General features: G+C 41.9%; 1 protein-coding gene across 5 annotated transcripts in view; it reads right to left on the minus strand.

Annotated features, from left to right (window-relative positions):
• TRAF2 (TNF receptor associated factor 2) overlaps positions 1-19,519 on the minus strand; it is a 119,622-nt gene that overhangs the window by 37,896 nt on the left and 62,207 nt on the right. For all 5 annotated transcript variants that reach the window (XM_077476963.1, XM_077476954.1, XM_077476945.1 and 2 more), the window contains 5 exons: positions 16,575-16,789; positions 13,756-13,834; positions 12,924-13,022; positions 11,313-11,474; positions 7,923-7,997 (listed from right to left, as the gene is read on the minus strand). In XM_077476963.1, coding sequence (XP_077333089.1) covers positions 7,923-7,997; positions 11,313-11,474; positions 12,924-13,022; positions 13,756-13,834; positions 16,575-16,777 — 618 coding nt within the window. In that variant the 5' untranslated portion in view covers positions 16,778-16,789. The remainder of the gene's footprint in view (positions 1-7,922; positions 7,998-11,312; positions 11,475-12,923; positions 13,023-13,755; positions 13,835-16,574; positions 16,790-19,519) is intronic.

Here is a 19,519-nt window from a genome sequence, read left to right on the forward strand (position 1 = left end):
CCCTGACTTTCAACAATCAAAACCAGACAAACATACTCATACATACAACAATTAAAGACGTTTGTGTGCATAGTAGGCGCCCTTCTGGGCATGAATCAAAGTATTAGCAGTTTGGATCGGAAATATGGAATATCTGAATGAATGACCATCTGAACAGACACCTGGTTGAAAGGCCTTTGGTGCAGCTGATTGCAAAAGACATGCGGAGCACATGACGTGCAGACGTCATGATGTTGTGACGGAAATTACGTCATTTTGGGGCCACTTTGCGGCCTTCCGTAACGCCGGGGAAGCCACATGAAGCTGCCCCGTTTTGGTGGCCATACAACCCGGATGGGCTGGGTGGAGATACACCTGCGGGAAACAATTTGATAATCGAATCAATTAACCCATCAGTATCCAGATATATACAAAGTTATTTCATTCCCAGCAGGAGGATTAGACACACTTTCAGTGTTCTCACTGTAGGCATCTGTCTTGGGACTATGGCTATACACAGCCCCATTAATATTTATATGTATTAACCTTTTACTGCTCAAGGGTTTGGATACAATTTAAAATCCATAACGGCATTCTTACATCTTTTATTTACAGGCTGATTGTGACCAATCCCGGGCTAAGTCACGGTCTATAGCCTTTGCTTTTGGAGCAGTGTAAGCGAACATAATATGTTCCTTACTTTTAGGCAATAGCCCTACTTATTTTGTTTGCACGCTTTTCATTCTTTGTCACAAGCCATCATGTTATTTTATTCTTCCGTGGCTTTTTAATTCATGGCCACTTCATCTCACTTTGTTGTGGCACTTGGGCTATTACCTTTCTCACATTTCATCCTGTTTTATATTTTTTCCTTCCTTTTTTCTTTCATCACCATAATCAATAATTTTTTTTTTTGTTTCCTTTTGTTTTTCTGTTATTTATGGGGCAATCCCGGTTACCTGCTTCTTCACTGTTCACCTCAGACACTATCTAAGTGTATTCACTATGACATTACATAGGGGTGTTTGATATGATTATATATATATATATATATATATATATATATATATATATATATATATATATATATATATATATATATATATATATATATATATATATATTCTCCTTCTGGGCATGGGATCATGTACACGTGTATAAGCCATGTGCACGTAAATTCAATATAGATTACTTAAGGCATATGTGGGGGCATTACTTTTTTCCGGGCACATTATATTAGAGCCATATATTTTATATGGCCTGTGTCAACTAGCGTATACTATATTAAATACAATTTCATTTTGATTTTCTGCCATAGGCGTTAGCTGCCTTTCCGCGCCTAGGGAAGGGGGTGTGGCCCTATAAGCGTGACCTCTCGCAAGGCATATTGTGGCCTCGACCCGTTGACTGCGGCATCTGTGGAGCAATTTGGAACCCCTGGCTGGGGAACCAAAGGGTCCTTAGCCTGAGAGGCTCTCCATGTGGGAACAAATTTCTTCTTTTTTCGGATGATACGCCAAATAATGTGTGCAATAAATAATTGTTACATATCTTTCTAGCAGAAAGTCCCTCTGAAGAAGACCCCAGTGTGAGCTGAAACACGTCAGTGCTGTTATTGTTTAATATTTTCTGACTTGTACTATACAATGTTGATATGAAATCTCTGCCTGATCATATGTATCCTTTTCCTTTTTCCGTTCAAATAATTTTATTGACAACAAGCAAAAAATACAAATGGTATTGATACTGTTACAATCGTTTGCAAGGAGCTAACATTGGTAGCAGAGCTGTTGCAGAGGGAGATAAAGGAGAATAGAGAAAATGTGCACTAGTGCATACAGAATGATTCGAATATTGGCATACAATAGAATCGTGTAACAAAAAAAAATATAACAAAACAATGAGCATGGTCATGTCACTAGATTATATGCACAGATAATGTTAGGTCAGCCAATGAGAAGAGAGACTCTGCCCGAGCAAGCTGGGCAACAGTAACGGAGATGTAAGAAGATATAAAAGCTACATCATCAACAGATTTTAAGGAATGGGACAAGAGGGGTAAGAAATAGAAATGAGATAAGGAAAGGGGGAAAGAGGAGCGGAAAGAGAATGGGGAGAGTGGAGTGAAGGAGAGGGTAACGAAAGAAGGTGGGAGAAAAGAAAAGGGGAGTTGGTTCCGGCCAGGTGGTCCACGGGTGCCTAGGGAGCTGAGAACATCTCAATCTCCTGATCCTAAAAGAAAAACTTAAATATTAAAAAAGCAGAACATCACAGAATCAAGGTTCCAGAAGGTGTTTATCAAAGTCGTGGGGGAGGTAATGATCTGCCCAGGGACGCCAAATTTTAAGGTGTTGGGGAATTTTGTCCAAAATTGTAGCTTCAATTTTACTATGGATCATGGCTTGGTTATCCTACATTTAACTTCCGCAATATGCAACAGTGGTGTCATCCAAGCCCTCGCTATGGTCTGTTTGGCGGCCGTGGTAAGTTGAGTAAGGAGACACAATTGCGCCCTAGACAAATTGGGAGGAGGGAGATTAAGCAGGGCAATGGCCGGGTCAGGAATGAAGGTGGTGTTGAACAGGAGAGAGGCCATTTGAAATATGAGTTCCCAAAAGTGTGCTACTACCGGGCATGTCCACCATGTGTGGAGGTGTGTACCCCTGGAGTCACAACCGCGAAAGCAGTTCGGGGAGTGGGCTGGGGTGTATCTAGCGATCCTGGACGGGACAAGGTACCATCTCATTAGCACCTTATAGCTGGCCTCCAGCGCGATCACATTCTGTGATGTTATTTTAGTGGTTGCCCATATCTCTGCCCAATCGCCTGCATCCAAATTGAGGGATAAGTCTGTAGACCAGGCCGAAGCGTACGATGGAAGGGATGACGGAAGGGATGTGAGATGAGCGTAAAGATTGGAGATGATACCTGGGGCGTGTGGATCAGAGTCACATATGTTCTCAAACATAGATAGCTTATTCGAGACTCTGTGAGAGCCCAGAAGCGTACGAATAAAATGGGTGATTTGAATATAGCGGAAGTGTTCCCGTGGGGGGATGTTCAACTGCGACTGAAGGACTGGGAAGGGTTTGAGAGTGCCATTGGAGATGAAGTCACGAATACGTTCCAAACCAGCCCGAGACCACGTCTGGAAAGAAGTAGGCTGGGCAAAGGCAGGGTAAAAGAGCGGTTGGCCAAATAAGGAAAGCAAAGGTGAGTGTGGGGAGAGTAATTGAAACGGTTTATTCAGCTTGTCCCAGATCTTAAGGGAGTGCTGGGTCAAAGGGTTAGATAAGGGACCTCGAGCATGAGCAGGGAGCCACAGGAGATTAGAGATAGAGACTGGATGGACATCAATTGCCTCAAGGACAACCCACAAGGGGATCTCAGTCCTTGCGTGATAGAGAGTGAGTTGTGCAAGTTGGGCAGCATGGTAGTACTGATGAAAGTTAGGGACTCCCAGGCCCCCATTGAGTTTACTACGAAGCAGAGTAGTTCTGGAGATGCGTGGGATCTTAGAACCCCAGATATATTTATAAACCCTGCTCTGAATCACTCTATGGAAGTAGGGTGGGACGGTGACCGGGAGGACCCTGTACAAGTAAAGCAACTTAGGTAATAGGGACATTTTTACAGCTGCTATGCGACCAAGCCAGGACACGTGGAGGGGCAGCCAAGTAGTGAGTAGGGAGGACAGGTATTTCAGCATTGGGGTATAGTTAGAATGGAACAATTGGGTGGGGTCACTGGTTAATTTAATTCCTAAGTAAGGGATTGAGGCGGTGGACCATTGGAAAGGGAAGTTCGCCTGTATGAGTTGAAGGTCGGCCGTGGGAAGGGATATATTTAGGGCTTTGGATTTCGCTTGATTAACTTCCAAACCTGATATCTTGGCAAATTGGGAAAGGAGTTGTAGTAGATTGGGCAGGGAGATGTGTGGGGAAGTGACGAATAGTAAGGCGTCATCGGCAAAAAGACACAGTTTGTGGGACGTGGAGGTTATGTCTAGACCATGGATGTTAGGGTTCGATCTAATGAGGGCGGCAAGGGGTTCGATTACTAGGGCAAATAATAGAGGGGATAATGGGCAACCCTGCCTAGTTCCCCTACCGATGGGGAAGTATCCGGAAATAAAACCGGAGTATTTTATAAAGGCTTGTGGGTGAGTGTATAGTGAGTTAATCCAAAATAGAAAATTGGGGCCAAAGCCCCAACGTCCTAAAATATAGTGAAGATAGGGCCAGGAGACTGTGTCAAAGGCTTTCTTGATATCGAGCGATAGGAGATGCATGGGGATTTTGCGGGTTTTGGCTATGTGCTGTAGAAGAATGATTCGGCGTATGTTATCACTGGCTTGACGCCTGGGAATGAAGCCCACCTGATCTTTGTGGATCAAGCGACCTATTATCGGGTTTAGCCGCAGAGCAAGGACTTTAGCTAGGATTTTTACATCCACATTTAAAAGGGAAATGGGCCTATAGTTGGAACATATTGTGTGATCGGTGTTGGGTTTGGGGATCATAGCAATGATGGCAGTCAAAGAATCACGACCGAGGGATTATTGTTTTAACAAGGCATTAAAAGAGTTGGCAAGGAGTGGGGCCAGAGTGGTTGCGAACTTTTTATAGTATAAGCCGGGAAGGCCATCTGGACCAGGGCGCTTGTGGGGTTTGAGTGTTTTAATAGCTCCGAGCACCTCAGCGACCGAAATTGGTTTGTCGATAGACTCTTGACTGGCGTCAGGCAACTTAGGTATGGGTAAATCCCGAAATAGTGCTTCCGCTTCCCGGGAGGGGAAGGATCCCTGTTCTTTATATAAATCAGCTAAATGCTTACGAAATTCAGAAAGGACTTTAACAGGGTTACTGGTATGGTTACCATTAGCCAGTCGAAGCTTAACCAGAGTGTAGATATGGTCTGGTCTTCTGAGGCAGAGTGCCAAAAAAGTATCTGGTTTGTTGGCCTTGGTGTATATCTTGTGGCCAGACCGGCGGATGGATTTTTCCGCAGATTCGGCCAAGAGAAGGTCAAGTTCCAGTCTGGTTTTCTCTAGTAATTGTTTATTGATGTTAGAGGGGGAAGCCTGAAATTGTAAGAACTGGCGTTGAAAGTCAGACTCCAGCTGTCGGAGCCTGGCCTTCTTCTCCCTCTTAAGGTGGGTAGCAACAGAAATACAAGTACCCCTAACCACCGGCTTGTGGGCCTCCCAGAGGAGGGTCGATGAAACATCAGGTATCAAGTTATGTGAAAGATAGTCGTTGAGTGCCGATTGGATGTCTAGGCAATAGGATTGATTCGTTAGGAGGGCTTCATTCATGCACCAAGTTTTAGTGTCAGGGCGGGGTATTAGTGAAGAAAGCGTGGTAATCACAGCACAGTGGTCCGACCACGTAATGGGGTGTATAATGGAATGCAACAAGAGTGGAGAGGAGGCGATTGGGACAAGGATATGGTCAATTCTGGAGAAAGAGTTGTGCGGATAGGAATAGAAAGTATAGTTTTTCTTCAACGGATTGCACTCCCTCCAAGTATCCAGCAAGGAGTGTTGCTGTAGGAGGCTACGTAATTGTGATGAAGGGGAGTAATGACCCGGGGAGTAGGGTGATCTGTCAAGATGCGGGTGAAGTATCAAATTAGAGTCACCGCACATGATTAGGGTACCCTTAACATGTGATTTAACCCCCCTCAGAAGATGAGAGAAAAACGGGATTGGATTAACATTAGGGGCATAGTAGGAGACGAAGGTAGTTTCCACTTCTTGTAGCAAGCCTGTTAAGATAAGATAACGACCGTATCCTTTTCCTTTTATTAATTTTCCACTGGAGCTCACGTTTTTATTACCATGTTAAGGGGTTTTTCTCTTTATACCAATAAATACAGCTTTTTTCATATATTGTTTAATTTAGTTTTATTATTTTTTTGTCCTTGCTGCCTAAAAAAACCCAATTTAAGGGAGTTTTCCCATTTTCGATTTCTCGGGGTGAGCAACGCTCTCTAACCTTTTGGGATGTGTCTTTCCTCTGTTGCAAAGAGAAATTGGTTTCTTAAGGGTGTTGGCTACAGTCCATAGAAATAGCAGTGTGTGTATACATGAGATGAAAAGCAAATAATGCATAATAATAATTGCATTATTTGCTTTTCATCTCATGTATACACACACTGCTATTTCTATGAACTGTAGCCAACACCCTTAAGAAACCAATTTCTCCAGCAATAAACAGGGCTTCTCACCCTCTTCCAAAACTAAAAGTTCTTGCTGCAGATAATACTATAATCATATAGAAATTTTCCTTCTTGGAAAATCCCTGTGTCAGGGCTAACCGTTCCTTTTGCTTGTGGGAAACAGAAGGGGAGGATAGATAAACATGGGTCTTGTCAGTCCTTTGGATGAATGGTTGGAAACGGTTTTGCGGTTCCCAATATATTCAAGGATTGTAAGACAGACATCACACCACCCGTTCACCATAAGCCCTTGTACACACGGTCAGACATTCCGACAACAAAATCCATCAGATTTTGTCAGACGGATTTTGTCCGAAACTGGTGTTGCATACACATGGTTGGACAAAGTTGTCGGAAAATCCAATCGTTCTTGGTGACGTTAATTCGTTAAGGCGGGACTACGTTCAGGCTAGTAGCCAAAAACTTTGATCTAGGAATTTGACCTGAGCATGCGTGGCACTTTGTCCGATCAGAATCCTCTACAAATGATCGGACAAAGTCCGATCGGATCATGTTGTCGGAAAATTTTATAGCCCAGCTCTAAAACTTTGTCGGTCGGATATTCCAACAGAAACAGTCCGATGTAGCCCACACATTGTCGGATTATCCGACAACACGGTCCGATCTGACATTTTCCGTCGGACTGTCCAACCGTGTGTTCAAGGGCTAAGACAGCCGCCCTCCTACTACCACCGTTAACAGTTTCAAAATCAATGCCATGGTGTAGCAGAAATTTCTTCTTCATATCCTGTATGCGCACGTTGTTCCCAAACCTCTGCCTCCCCTCCATTTTGTTTGCAGGTGCCTCCTTTACCCAGCCAGCTGCAAAAGAAAGCAGTGTGTGCTAGATCCAGACCAGGTCTGTGTTCATCCACTGAAACATGTCCAAAAAAAAGACACCTCCCTGCTTCCAGCTCCTGACAGAGCTGCAGGAGCCAATCTCTCACCTATCCCCTTCAACTAGGAGGTTCAGGATACCAGTGTGGATAGTGGAGGAAACTACGGGGATAGCAGGTAGGCGTTTTGGGACAGGGGAAGCTTGTAATGGTACTGGAGCATTTTCTACCTTAATGCTGTGAACGCATTAAGGTAAAAACCATTAAGCTTTTAGTACTACCAGTGGGGAACCAGTAATGATAGAAAAATTGAGGAGCACCAACCAACCTTTAGGTTACCTACAAATCAGTAAGTGTGTGATAAGTATTAGCCCAATAGTCCAGTTGGTTGTTTCGTTTTAGAGGGGGTAATTAAGGTAAAAGAAGGGTCGGGGTTAACAGATTAGGGGGGAGGAATAAGGCCAAGTACTGAATTTAAGTTAAGAAGTTCAATTACTTTTATATTTTTACTTTTTTTTTTATCAATTTCCGTGTTTAGCAAGCAGATCCTCATTCAACTGTGATGTGTTCGCAGTGGGCTTTTAGACATTATTTTTGCTTTTTCTTTCCGTTTGTGTTTCTTTCACATGGGTTTGTGGTGCATTTTTGTGGTCCATTCGGGCACATATACAGTATGTGTGAAAAAAATGCATGCTGTACTTTTTACAGTGCACATAAAAGCACCACAATGGTGTTAACTAGGTTCATAGAAATATATAAATTTTTCTTACATATGCATGCGTACTGCATTTAAAAACATGCTTGATTGCGTCTGGTGTAAACAAGCCCCAAATCTAATTTTTGGAGACCAAATTGGTAAAGGAACCAAAAAGGAAACAAAAGTACCTTTTCTCTAGGGATCTTTTTCTTTCCACAGCCTTCACACGTCATGGGGAATTTAGGGCAGATCTCATCATGGGCCTATAAATACCAGAGATGGAGTGAGTAAAATGGTGATCAGCACAGACTTATAAAGCTGGACATATATTATACAATCTCATTAAGATCTACCATCCACTATAGCACAAAACCCTGCCTGCTTAGATACAAACAGCATTGTTTAAAGAGGAAGTAAACCCTGATGAGTTTACTTCCTCTTTCATTCCCTGCAAAGGCAAAGCATAATGGACTACTATGTATCGCATAGTAGTCCATTATGTGTCACTTACCTGACACAGGAGCCAGCGAAGTCACCGCTGTCCCCTGTAGTCCGCCGCATCCATCTTCTTGGTGGGGTCTCGCAGCTCCACCGCTGTCATTCGGCGAAGCCGCAATGACGTCACTCCCGCGCAAGCGCACGGGATCCGACACGCGTGGCAGCTCTGTCATTGAAAATGCCGCGCTCAGTGCGCCGCTGTCTACGGCGCATGCGCCGTAGATAGCGGTGCCTGTTTTCGGGCACATATCTCCTAAACCATATAGGTTTAGGAGATATTTCTTGGACCTACAGGTAAGCCTTAATCTAGGCTTACCTGTAGATAAAAGTGGTTTGTAAGGGTTTACAACCACTTTAAAAGCCCAATTCTAGGCAAAATGACATTTAAAAATAGTGCATTGTGCTTCAATTAAAAACAAAACATACGGAGCAGTCCCAGGTATATTAGCCTTCATACCCCAATGAATCCTATATAGTGGGGGGCTAATAGCGTTCATAATAGTCCATAATAAAAGGCATGACACTAAGTGGGCAACACAGTAGGACAACACTGGGGTGCCACTATGTGCATTATTAAAAGACAATTTTAATGGAGCAGCCAAATCAACACACACATAAAGCTAGCTGGCTTGAGAAAGGAGCCAAAACGCATTACCAAGGCAACAGGATCGTCCCTTGGTGTGATGTCACTTCTGGTTCGACGTTCCACGTTGGTTCCAGATGCCATTCTACCCGAACTGACAAGCCTCTCTCCGGCTCATCTCCTGATGCTGCTAGCTGCTTTTCTTTTCAATCCAGACAACCCCCACTGCTGTTACTACATTTACAAGCATTCCCTTATGGATTTATGTGATTGTTGAATTTAGGGCCGAAACAACTAACTGATTAATCGACAAATAATCGACTATGAAATTAATCGATTACCGCCATCATAATCGATTAATCGGCCACTAACATAATGGGGTAAAAAACAAAACAAAAAACAACCTAAAATTAGCCCTTTATAGTACAAATCGCTACTGTTAATATTACTTTCACTGTCCCACAGTAAAAAACGAACCCCTTACAGTAGCGATTATTTGCTCTTTGTACTAATTTTCGTTTTTTTTTAACCCCATTATGTTACTAAACATCTGAGGCCTGGATCACGCCTCTGTTTTTTTTGGTGCCTTTTTGCAGAAACACTACAGTTAATTTACATGGTTTTCAGCTGCTGCGCATTTGGAAAAGACAAGGACTTTTTTTTTTTTAAGGCAAAACTGCTATTTGGTTTTTTTGGGTCAATACACTTCAATGGAGAAGCTGCAGAAAAGCATGTAATAATGCGTCTTTGCTGCAATTTGTGTTTTTTAATCTGCCCAACAACAAATTGGCCCATAAAAATGTAAATCGCAACAAAACTATTATATATTTTTTAAAGATTATTAAATCGATTAATCTAAATAATCGGCCAACTAATCGATTATTAAAATAATCGTTAGTTGTAGCCCTAGTTGAATTGGCTGCTCTGTTAAAGTTGTCTTTTAATACTGCACTTATTGATGCCCCCCTGTGTTGTGCCATTGTGTTTTAATTATTAATTAAGATTCTTAGTATCTATGGCTGGCTTAAGCTATCCTGCATTGTAATGATTTCCTCTATGAGCCATGCGAATATACTAGAGTTGGGCTTAAGGTTTGTCCTCATATTACATAGTTTTCAAAAATCTAAAGGAATTTTTCAGAGTACACAATCAAGTTTATTGTATTATTATTTAGGATTGTGAAACTGCTGGCAAAATCCCTAATGGTTTAAAGACAGTCCACCTTCACTGCATGCATTCATCGTTCCATCTATCTTTTTGATTATGGATTAATATACGCGAGCTTAAGTCTACTGCCATGGTATACATACAACAAGCTACTCTGTATGTACACCAGAGCCTAATTACAGCAGCAGAACAGTGTCGATCGTCGGGCAAATAGGAAAAGCACACACACACACACGCTATATATAGACCAGAATTGCAGACTCCAAAACAGACTAAGGAGAAATTTACTAAATATAGCCTGCAAGAAAAAAACGTAGCCTTCAAAGTTCAAACACAGATTGCCATAAATAGAAGAACCTCTGTTCGCTATTGTGATAGAACATCTTTGTTCATGTTGGTACAGTGACCTCATAGCTATTTTTTCAGCAACCAGTGTGAATACTTCCATTGTCAGCATGATCCCAAATTACAGCTAGTGTGCAGTGACTCAATTAGAGACAAGGAAATGCTCCACCCTGTATACCATTTCACATTACACCATCCAAACTGGCATACTGAGCCAAAATCGGATGAGATTGTGACTTGGAGTTATTGAGGCGTCAGATGGGGAGGAAATTCTAGATACAGTAACTACAAACTGGTTTCCCCTAAAATAACTAACCGTTTCAGTGATCGCACTGAACTGGATGCAGGTAACCCCACCTGTGTTTGAATCATGGGACCTATAGTTGAATCTCACCCTTCCTTAAAAAAAGTTAATTTACCTACAGAATGTATCCAGTTAAAGATAAAATCTGGGATAGATGGTTAGCGCAATATGTGTTTAAGACGATTCCCTCGAATGTCATCAAAACTCTTTTCATTCCATGCTGTGACATGTAGACAGCCACTTCCACATGGGCTACTGGGAAAAGCTGATAGATCTGTATTTTCCTGAGCTACTTCCTTATGCATTTCCTTCTTTGGAAGCCTTGTAGGAAGTTACCATATGTATAATTGATGTGTAACGCTTTACCCTATGCATGTAGTTTCCGCAAACCGCAATTGGTAAGTTTCTTGCAAAATCTTTTTTTTTTTTTTCTTGTTTCAGGGCTATCTTTCCCCTTGACATCTCTATTTTATCTACACGTAATATTCATTGGCATTATGCGATGCACAACCGGTTGGCTTGCATCTAATAGCTGTAGTAACACTGTCCTTGCATGATCTCAAGGTTATTTCTATGTGAAAAAAATAAGGAAATGCACGTGATCACACTTTTAAATACACCTGCCACAAGTTTTCAGGTGATCTAAAGTGTGAACAAAAACTACAGAAGAGCCTTTTGTACCTTGATATCTGGAAAGTAGAAAGAAAGCTTGCAGTATCTACAGTTCAGTTTTCGCTCTGGACACTCGCGCTCGTTATGCCAGTCCTTGTCACTGACTCTGATGAGCTGTTTGCATGCTGGGCAGGGAGCTAACATGAACGGGCACTTCCCTTCATGTGTGGCCTGGGAAGAGAAAAGATTTCTGTTATAACATGTCTAGATCACGACACACACACACACGAACACTCCTGAGATTCCGAAAGCATAAAAGAAAACTGCACTTCTCCACAAGTCCTTTTCTAGAGGGACCTTTGCAGCTGTATGGACATTTAGCACTGCATATAAACGATAAACTCCACTGCATACATATTCACATGCATTTGTGCACATTTGAAAACATTTTTAATATGACTTTATAGATATTTTGTTCAGAGTTATGCAAAGTGAGAGAATTCAAAGCTAGAGATTTTCCTTGATGTAGAGGAGTTAAAAACGTGCATATCTGAGTGTTTGAAATAAATGTTAATGTGCCTGCTCAGTGCATATTGAAGTGACTTTATGGCTACCTTAAAGCATTGCAAACAATGGCTTTTTTATGCTTTATTGTCCTGCTGCCCATCTTACTTGTCATGAAGGACAACTACCAAAGAATCAGCCACAATCCTGGTTGTATGTCAGGTGCTTTGTTTTTTGTCTCAGAACAAGTATGCATTAAGTGAAGACAGAGCTATTACCGGCATACTTTATCTGAACAGTGAAAAAGTGTGTGTGTGTGTGTGTGTGTGTGTGTGTGTGTGTGTGTGTGTGTGTGTGTGTGTGTGTGTGTGTGTGTCAGGGAATCGGCAAATTGAGCAGGCGACTTTAAAAGAAACGTAGCAATTGCAGCCTCAGTACTTTTCCCATGGCAGTTTTTTTTGTTTCATTCTGGAAATTTCTTCCATCCCAAAATCAAAAGAAACAGCTGCATTACTGGAGATGCTTTCATCACATCTTCTGAGAAAGAACACACCACAATCATATGTCATCCAAAGGCTCCAAGACTAAAAAAAGGTTAATTAAATTCTTAAAAAATACACACACACACAGGTCTACCACAGTCTAAACATATGAGCAGTCTATTATGAAAGCCTTCCAGGGACTTTCCACCCATTCTGGCCTGCAGCCAGGGGCTTTCCGACTGCTACATTGTGATTTTTATTTTTTTTTATTCAGCAGAGACTATACACATACAGAATATCAGGTAGATTAAAACACAGATACAACAAAAAAAATTGCATAGTGCTTAATAACTTTTTGCTTTCTTTCTTGCTTTTCTTTGCTTTCTGCGTTCTTGCTTCAGTAAGAGTCTAGTATTCCCACCAGTATTCCCATCACTTTTAGGTGTAGGAAAAATTCAAAAATGTACCAGGTAAAGCTTTTATGTACATATGCAAATGATTGTATAAGTGCCTATAAATAAATGGGTTTGTAGCTAGTAAAGTTAGCTACAAAGTAAAATGGCAGACAAAGGTTGAGAAGACCCTTTCAACTACTGCTAGGAAAAGCGGATGATGAGACTGCATGTATGCACAAAAAAAGTTAAAGAGCTCAGAGTTTTGTGTTACAAGTCAGTGAGGACGAAGCACACCTCACCTCATATTCCTTGATTGTGCCTCTCCACGAGCATTCATTATTGTTACAGATGGCAGGAAGACTTTCCACCTCTCGCCGCGCTGCGTTATCAGGAAATGCCTATAAATGACAAAACAAAACCTAGATGAGACACTGCACACTAACAATTGAACATGTTGGCATCAGGCAGCTCTATAAAAGATGCACACTCAGACCAATCAATTGTACAGGTTTATACTATGTAGCCACATGGAAGCCCTGCTGCCAGACACATCTGTGATTGGGCACTACTTTTGAGATATAACTAAAAGGGTGTTTGGCAGCAGCTGCCGCAGGTCACAGACACAGACTGTCATTTAGGCCAAATCGGGTTATGGTAATCTTTGGACTAAATGGCAGAAAATGACAACATGGTCCACTGTAGTCCTTGATTCACAACATTATTTTACTGCTGCAGACTGGCAGTTGATTTTTTTTGTTGGGGGGGGGGGTTCTACTGCCATCAGAGCCTTGCCCCTAGATTGATTGTGGATTTTGTTTTCTCTTTGTTTTGTACTTGGCAGACTTTTTATTTTTTTTTTATTTTTAGCAATGATGTAACTAGGAGAAACAATGAGAAAATCTCTATAAAAAAATAAATAAATAAAAAAAAAAAAAAAAAAAAAAAAAAAAAAAAAAAAAAAAAATCGACAAAGCCATCATGCCTTACCCCATTCCTTTAAACAGAAATGTGTGACAAGGTCATGGAGTCGGGGTAAAAGTCGATAGCTACGTAATGGGGTGAGAGGCGGCAATAAAAACCTGACAGAATCCAACCCTTTCCCACACTATTCACCATAGGCCTGTCACTTACTGTGCTGCTTTCCAAAATGGAGATTCCTTCTTCGAAAAGACCTTCCTGAATACAAGCAGCACACTTCTGAGGACCGGAGCTGAGAGAGACATAAATAATAGATCGTGAACATGGTTTCTCTTCACTGCTATAGTATGCCACAGAAAGCTGAATAGCTAGGGACAAATAATTTAATAACCTTCAAAATTCTGTCCGTTTTCCTTAACGTATATGTAAACCCTGACAATAAAAGTTTTATTTTTTTCCCCATCTTTGTTTATCTAAATGTACTATTGAAAGTGTTCTGTTATATCTGTTTAACCACTTAACAACCGGGCCATAGCCGAATGACGGCTACAGGGCGGTTGTTTAACTCTGAGAGGCCGTCATATGAAGTCCTCCCAGAATTCCGCTCTCGCACCCCCCCTGGGGCACGCACTCGAGAGCATCCGTGACCGCCGGGTCCATAGGACCCGGCGCATCACGGTAAATGGCCGCTCATCGCGTCCGTTTACCACGTGATCGCTCCGTCAAATGACTTGAATCACTTGTAAACAAGTTGTTGTTATGATGCCGGTTCCTCCCTCCCCTCACTGTACCGATCGGTACAGCTGAGTGGGAAAGAGATCAGTGTCAGCAGTGCGGTGGGCTGTATCTGCAGTGCCCACAGTGCTGCTCACCGAAAATTAACCCCTCAATACCCTGCCATTTTTTTATTTTTTTTATTTCAGTCTTCCCAGCCTACAGGTGAGATGCGGGGTCTTATTGACCCCATATCTCACTGTAAAGAGGACCTTTCATGCCATATTCCTATTACAAGGGATACATTCCTTGTAATAGGAATAAAAGTGATCAAAACATATATTTTTGGGGGGGAAAAAAAATGTCAAACTAAAATAAAGTAAAATGAAAAAAATAAATAAAAAAATTCTGGCCCTAGACCTCCTCTGTAACTCAAAACATGTAACCAGTAAAAAAATGTAAAGCGTCGCCTTTGGGGATTTTTAAGTAGCGATGTTTGGGGACATTCCACGAGCGTGCGCAATTTTGAAGATTGACATGTTAGGTATCTATTTACTCTGCGTAACTTCATTTTTCACATTATGCAAAAACATTGGGCTAACTTTACAGTTTTTTTGTTTTTTTCGTTTTTTTTAAAGCACAAAACTTTTTTCCAAAAAAATAAATAAAAAAAAGTCGAAAAATTGCTGTGCAAATACCGTGCATGATAAAAAGTTGCAACAACCACCATTGTATTCTCTAGGGTCTTTGATAAAAAAAACATATATAATGTTTTGGAGTTCTATGTAATTTTCTAGCAAATAAATGCTGATTTTTACATGTAGGAGAGAAATATCAGAATTGTCCTGGGTGCTCCAGAATGCCTGATGGTGCTCCCTGCATGTTGGGCCTCTGTATGTGGCCACGCTGTGTAAAAGTCTCACACATGTGGTATCACCATACTCGGGAGCAATAGCAGAATGTGTTTTGGGGTGTAATTTGTGGTATGCATATGCTGTGTGTGAGAAATAACCTGATAATATGACAATTTTGTGAACAAAAAAAAAAAAGGAAAAAAAAAAATTTCTTGATTTTGCAAAGAATTGTGGGAAAAAATGACAACTTCAAAAACACATCATTCCTCTTACTAAATACCTTGGAATGTCTTCTTTCCAAAAAGGGGTCATTTGGGGGGTATTTGTACTTTTATGGCATGTTAGGGTCTCAAGAAATGAGATAGGCCGTCAGTACTTCAGGTGTGATCAATTTTCAGATATTGGCACCATAGCTTGTGGACTCTATAACTTTCACAAAGACCAAATATCCACCAATTTGTACTTATTATTACCAAAGATATGTAGTAGTATACATTTTGGCCAAAATTTATGAAGAAAAATTACTAATCTGCTAAATTGTATAACAGAAACGAAGAAAAATTCATTTTTTACAGAATTTTCGGTCTTTTTTCTTTCATAGCACAAAAAATAAAAAACCCAGCAGTGATTAAATACCACCAAAAGAAAGCTCTATTTGTGTGAAAAAAAAAAGTACAAAAATGTCATATGGGTACAGTGTTGCATGGCTGAGTAATTGTCATTCAAAATGTGAGAGCACCGAAAGCTGAAAATTGGTCTGGTTATTAAGGGTGTTTAAGTGCCCAGTGATCAAGTGGTTAATGAGGGTAAAGAAAATATTTGTTGCTCCCATCAGAAATCTTGTGAGCCAATAACTTCTTGTACTCTTCCTGTGCTGCACTCTTATCAGTTACATTGTTCCCAGCCATTTCTGAGGACTGCACTCTGGCTTAGCCCTTCCTTCTTTGGGCTGGCTGCTCAGCTGTCGGCTAATTGCCAGCTCTCATCTCTCTCCACAGTCACCCAGCTGTTCCTGATCCTACTCGTCTGACCTGCATACTTAAAGCTGTCCAGCTCACTTCATCTCTGCCTTCGCCTTGGTCATATCACGTCATATCTCCTGTGGTTCAGTTTAAAGACTGGCTTGCTGACATGCCTTCTGGCTCCTTATCCTGCTTGCTGTTGCTCCACTTGGATCCCTGACTTCTGGCCTGGCTGATTACCCGATCTGGTTATTGAAGTCTGAACTGGCTGACTACTCAATCCAGTTACTGGACTCTGGCTATGCTTTGACTATGCTTTCTCATTTACCTTTTTATTTTTATTTAATAAACAAGTGTGATTTAATTGTACTTCTGTCTCGGTCTGATTCATGGTTTCTGACACTATTGACTGCACATTGTTCTTCTGCACTATTGTCCAGGTGATATCACTTCCCAACAACAACCCTCCTCCCCACAAGTTTTGCCAGAATTTCCTGCTCACCTCACTATCTTCCTCAGACAGTGTGAGCAGTAGCGGTGTCCACACTGGGCTTGGAACGGCCTCCTGAGGATATTCTTGCACTCAGAGCACAGGTATTTCCCTTCAAGCTTGGTCCCGAGGATCTCCTTCTTGAAGCCAGGCTGGTTGAGATCTAGAGAACCCGGAGGAGAATAAATGGAGGCTGGCAGGGCTGCAGCAGCCATGTGAACAAAGCACTAAAAACAAAAAAAGAAGAGGAAAAAAGGAAATTAGTAATTGAACCGACACCCTCCTGTTTCCTGGATGACTGATATTTTAGAAACTCACAGCTATTGGTTGATTTTGCAGTTTGTACATACTCTATAATCTTTGCCAAGTACTTTGCAAATCAGAGGTCTGTAGCATTACCATCATACTGGCTTACATTTATGGCTGGTGCTGGTATGGGAAAGAAACTGGCTCATCGTGCTTCACTTGGACTACAAGAAAATGGCACCTGTCCACACTCCGTCCCAACACACTGTCAACTCACACCTCATCAGTAGGCCAAATGGGTGTATATGGCTTCAGCTTTAATTCCCCATCCATAGAGAGTGCCCCTAACATGTTTCACCCATGTGGGGCTTAGTCGAAGCCAACACAACATGCCCCACATGTGTGAAATGCATTAGAGGCAATTGCCTTCTGCTGCTATCAAATCCAGTGAGGAGGGGGCGGGGCCAAGCCAGCCATACTGTGTCTATGGATGCACACAGCCCGAAGCACACCCACGTGTGTCCCCATAGCAAGGGACCTGCTATGAGGGCACATGCCGAAAAGGAGCAGAAAGCATTGGTGAGGGAGCCCAGAAAAGGTAGTTAAGGGGCTGCTCTGAAAATTCCTTGCACAGAGCAGGCAAGTACAACCTCTTTTTTTTTTTTCTGAACTAAAAAGACCTTTAGTATCACTTTAACATGTTTTAGGCATGCAATCCTATAGTTTTTGCAAAAGGAAAACCCGCCATCTCCACCCTCAATATCCTAATTTGTGGGCAATCAAGACTTGTGGCTGTCCAATAGAAGCCCAGAGCCACAATAGCTAAATTCAGGCATGCACTATTGGAAGGGCTGTCCAGTCCTCCTGGAAGGTATCCCGGGGGAAATGGACAGCTCCTTAAAAAACTTTGTGAAAACAATGATTTAGTCTTTAACACAGCTGACAAGGGCAGAGCCAGTGTTAATTTTAGTCAACTAAAATACGACTAAAACTAAAATGGCATTTTAGTCAAAAGTCAGACTAAAACTAAATTGAAATTTGACTTCAAAACTAACACTGGTCTTTAGTGCATGTTCATACGTCAATACCTTAAATAACATATGAGATTTTTCACTCCAGAAGTATATAATGAGTTTGGAAATCGTAGAGACATGTTAACTAATGCATTACAATTTAATTACACCCATTCGATTTTGGACGACTAAAAAGGTAGGACATTTCGATCGACTAAAACGTACTGGAGATTTAGTCAACTAAATACAACGAAACAATTGCAGAAGACAAATGGGACTAAAACTAAAACGCCATTTTATGACCAAGACTAAAAAACTAAATCGAAATTTGCTGCCAAAATTAACACTGGGCAGAGCCACAGTGGAGCTCAACGAATATAATTTGTGTGATGTGTTATGAGGCATTATCTGATATGAAGATATACTGCAAGGTGATCCACTAGTGGGGATTAAAGTTAAACTCCAGAATTCCAACCGCTTTGATACTTTTACAGTGCGCCTGTACATTTATGAAGTCCACCAAGGTGCATACCACCTTGTGAATGAGTTCACAAAATACAAAGGCTTCTGTGAATGGGCAACAGAGGGGGGGGGGGGGGGGGGAGGCACAGCAGCTATAGGAGCAGAGACCAAAAGGTCTAGCATCAGAGGTCTGAAACTATAGCGATAGCTATCCTGGAGCTCCATAAGCATGTCAGATTTGTAAATGAATCACCAGAGCTCCAGTTTACCCGCATTCAAGACCAGGCCATTTTTTGTGATTTGGCACTGCGTTATTTTAACTGACAATTACGCGGTCGTGTGATGTTGTACTCAGATAAAATTTATGTCCCTTTTTTCCCCACAAATAGAGCTTTTTTTTTTTTTGGTGGTATTTGATCCCCTCTGCGATTTAAATTTTTTTGCGCAATAAATCAAACACCACCGACAATTTCAAAAAAAAATTATTATATTTTTTACTTTCTGCTATAAAACATCCTATAATTTTTTTTTTTTAAATCCCCAAAAATGTTTAAAAAAATAAAAAATTCTTCATCAGTTTAACCACTTCCCGACCGCCGCACGACGATGTACGTCGACAGAATGGCACGGGCAGGCATAAGGGCTTACATGTACGTCCTTGCCTTCCCGCGGGTCGGGGGCCCGATCGGGCCCCCGACCGGTGCCTGCGGCGGTCGGTATCCGTTCGGGAGCGATCCGGGATGAGGGGGCGGCCATTCATTCATGGCCACCCCCTCGCGATCGCTCCCGACGAATAGAAATCCTTCGTGACATCACTTCCTCTCCTGTAATGTAAACACAGGAGAGGAAGTGATGCAATCTCTCCTCCGTGTCGGTATTTTTCGTTCCGACACCGAGGAGAGAGGATCGGTGAGTTGCACCAACACGACACTACACAGTAGAACATGCCAGGCACACTCTCACCCCCCCCCCCGATCACCCCCCCAATTACCCCTGCCCCCCAGTCACAGTGACACCAATGTCATTTTTTTTTTTTTTTTGCATTGGTGTCATTTGTGACTGTAATAACTGTTAGGGCAGTTAGGGTTAGCCCCCTTTAGTTCTAATGTACCCCCCTAACCCCCCCAATAAAGGTTTAACCCCGTGATCACCCCCCGTCGCCAGTGTCACTAAGGCTGGGTTCACATTGCAGCGGTTTATGAGAACGAATGTGATTCGCACCGCACTGCAGTGCAA

This window comes from Lithobates pipiens, unplaced genomic scaffold (assembly GCF_037356315.1).
Source record: "Lithobates pipiens isolate NorthernLeopardFrog02 unplaced genomic scaffold, aLitPip1_a1.2 Scaffold_1, whole genome shotgun sequence".
NCBI lineage: Eukaryota > Metazoa > Chordata > Amphibia > Anura > Ranidae > Lithobates > Lithobates pipiens.